This window comes from Morone saxatilis, unplaced genomic scaffold, assembly GCF_004916995.1.
Source record: "Morone saxatilis isolate NCDOM2014 unplaced genomic scaffold, NCSU_SB_2.0 Contig11, whole genome shotgun sequence".
Taxonomy (NCBI): Eukaryota; Metazoa; Chordata; class Actinopteri; family Moronidae; genus Morone; species Morone saxatilis.
Window position 1 is genome coordinate 24,286,858 of NW_023339663.1, and position 2,691 is coordinate 24,289,548.

The 2,691-nt window shown below is 37.1% G+C and overlaps 1 protein-coding gene across 1 annotated transcript in view; it reads right to left on the reverse strand.

Moving 5' to 3' along the window:
* The window catches only part of LOC118321112 (tyrosine-protein kinase CSK), a 41,527-nt gene that overhangs the window by 14,449 nt on the left and 24,387 nt on the right, over window positions 1–2,691 (reverse strand). Inside the window, exon 3 of the mRNA XM_035652305.1 lies at window positions 204–317. Coding sequence (XP_035508198.1) covers window positions 204–317 — 114 coding nt within the window. The remainder of the gene's footprint in view (window positions 1–203; window positions 318–2,691) is intronic.

Genomic DNA, 2,691 nt, shown 5'->3' on the forward strand with positions numbered 1-2,691 from the left:
AGTAACTAGGGAACTAGGGAAACTAAGTGTAACATATGATCATAAATACATACTGTAGCTGTGCAACCTCATTAAGAAGTCAATTTAAAACAATTAACTCTTAACTCACTCCTCATATAACAATCATTTGGCCACGATAGCGGCTTTAAGGGGTGATGTAGTACATGTAGATGCAATTTATCCCGAGCCACCTGCCTACTTACCCTGGTGACTCCGATGATGGTCAGTACATCTCCTTTACAGAAAGGCAGGTCCTGTTCGTTGGCAGTCTGGAAGTTGTACTTGGCTACACACTCTGTGCCAGTCGACCATGGTGCCTACACCACACAGGACAGAGAAGAAGCAACAGGGATGTTTTTTGAAGAGTTGAACCAAGGTATTTGTGACAGACAGGCAACAGCACACAGCTACAGAGTCACAAATGGTACATAGTTGGTAATAATTAGGTCAGATGAATTGTACAATGTTGTTATATTGTAGTTCAGTCATCAACACCACAGCCTTGCAGCAAGACAGTCTTGGGTTTGAATCTGTCTTTATAGTGGTAATATGCCATTATGCCAGCATTTTCAAAACACATGTGATGAATATCTCACAAATTACATTGAGTACACGAATAGTGGTGTGGCATTGATCCAATCTATCTCTGTGCATGTGCATGCTAACACCACCCACTTCAGAGCCAGAGATTAATATACCCCAAGGTGGTTATATGAATCTTGGCAAAAGGTTGAGGAGACTGCGCTGCCTTACAAAGGTAAAAGGGTTTAAAAGTTTTTGGGCTGGATGGCAAACTGTGAAACTTTTAGAGAGGTTGTAATGTTGTCATTTTATGTCCTTTTAGGCTGGTTATTTTGCCCCCAACTTACACAATACCAGGCAATATACCGGAGGAAACTGTGTTTTCATTTCCATTTACAAACCTATATAAAAAAGGCCCAGTCCTGCATACTGTGGCATACTGTAAAAATCTTAAAAAAAATACTGTGATACGGTTTTGTATTACAAGCCAAGCACTGATAATACCTAACAAAGGCAGATACTGCACTCTGCCTTAATATTTATCTAGTTTGTTTAAGGAAATAAGTCTTATTTTGATTATTTACAGTCCATAGCTTACATTGAATATATCTGTTTTGCTAGGTGGAAAGTTTGATATTGATATTAATGATCAGACTTAATTCAATATTATTAACTAGTTCACAATTAAATACATGGTTTAAAGGTATTTGAGCCAATAATTCACATTTTTTTCCTCTATCAAATATTTCATTTCCCTGCTGCCTCATTTAGATATATGTAATAACAAAGTGAATTTTAGTTGGAAAAATTTGATATTTTTCATTTACAGATAACAGCCACTGTAGGGAAAAAATCACTAAGTAATTTCAGTTTTAGCTTCTCAGCAGCTAATTACAGTGTTCTTGTTGCTGCAGTTTTTGGATATAAAACACAAAATAATAGGTGGACATTGTAATTTTACCATATTATCAGACTAACCCCTTTTCTCTAAAAGGCTAGTTTAGTAGCACTGATTGTCAGTCACCCTGAATACTGAAAAAGACTAAAATAAAGTACAATGTAAATGCTGGCAAGGATAGGGATATTCTGTTTGCACTGTTTGATCAGTACAGTGGTTTGATCAAAACCGACTGAATGAGATGAAATGAGAAAATGGGTACAAAGCAGAAGGTTTGGGTGAGCTGGTGAGGCCCCTGTACAAGCTGCTTTATTCCTGACAACACAAGATACAGCTGAATGTGTCTGATGCAGTCTCAGTCAATACTACTTATTTGAGTCTGGCCTACTGAAAAAGACTGCAACTGAGGGAAATTGACATGCACAAAAACCTCTCCTGCTCTCCACTGTTATTCATTTCCATGTCACTAGAACCAAAGGAGTTTATTTATGAAATCTGCTGGATAGAATGTATTCGTGGTAAATGTCCTTAAGGATCTTTAGTAATTTAAAATGTAGCCTCGTGCAACCTACAAAGCAACAGGGGAAGAAATTCATGAGCAACATCTATCTTGAAGTTGCATTCATATATTTTAGAGCCAAAATAATGTGTGTGCTTCTTAAAAGGAACATTTTAAATGGCATATTCATGTACCAAGCGTCTTCCCCCAGAGGTAAACTATAATACAGTATGTCATTATTGTGACATTCAACTTTAGTTTACCTCCTCAGTGACCTACTAGTCTGTTTTGAGGCTTACTGTACTTGCTCAAGGTTTTTCCACTGGGTGGCTGGATGCTGATAGATTCAACAATTACTGAATCTTTGACCTTTTGGTCACAGTTTGGTAAGAAAACCAATAGGTCACACCGCTGCCACATCTGCGTCAAGAACATTTTTTGACCTCCAGCCAACAGAAACACACTGTCAATTTCTAGACACAATAAATCTTAAGCCAGAATTGCACTGAATCCGAAATGCATTTATGCTGCTATATACCTAGTTTTCTATCCAGATCTAGAGGCTCAAATATGCTGAGTAATCTGACATGGTTATTGATTGTGGCATTGCAATATGAATTATTAATTGCACATTAGATCCACTGTCAAACACATAATAAAAACCCCAGAAAGCTTGAAACAAACTAAGACTGGTTTAAACTCCAACCTACAACGCACAAACTTTTTGCACTATTTATATTTAATTTCCACATGTACAGTTTAGTTTTAGTCA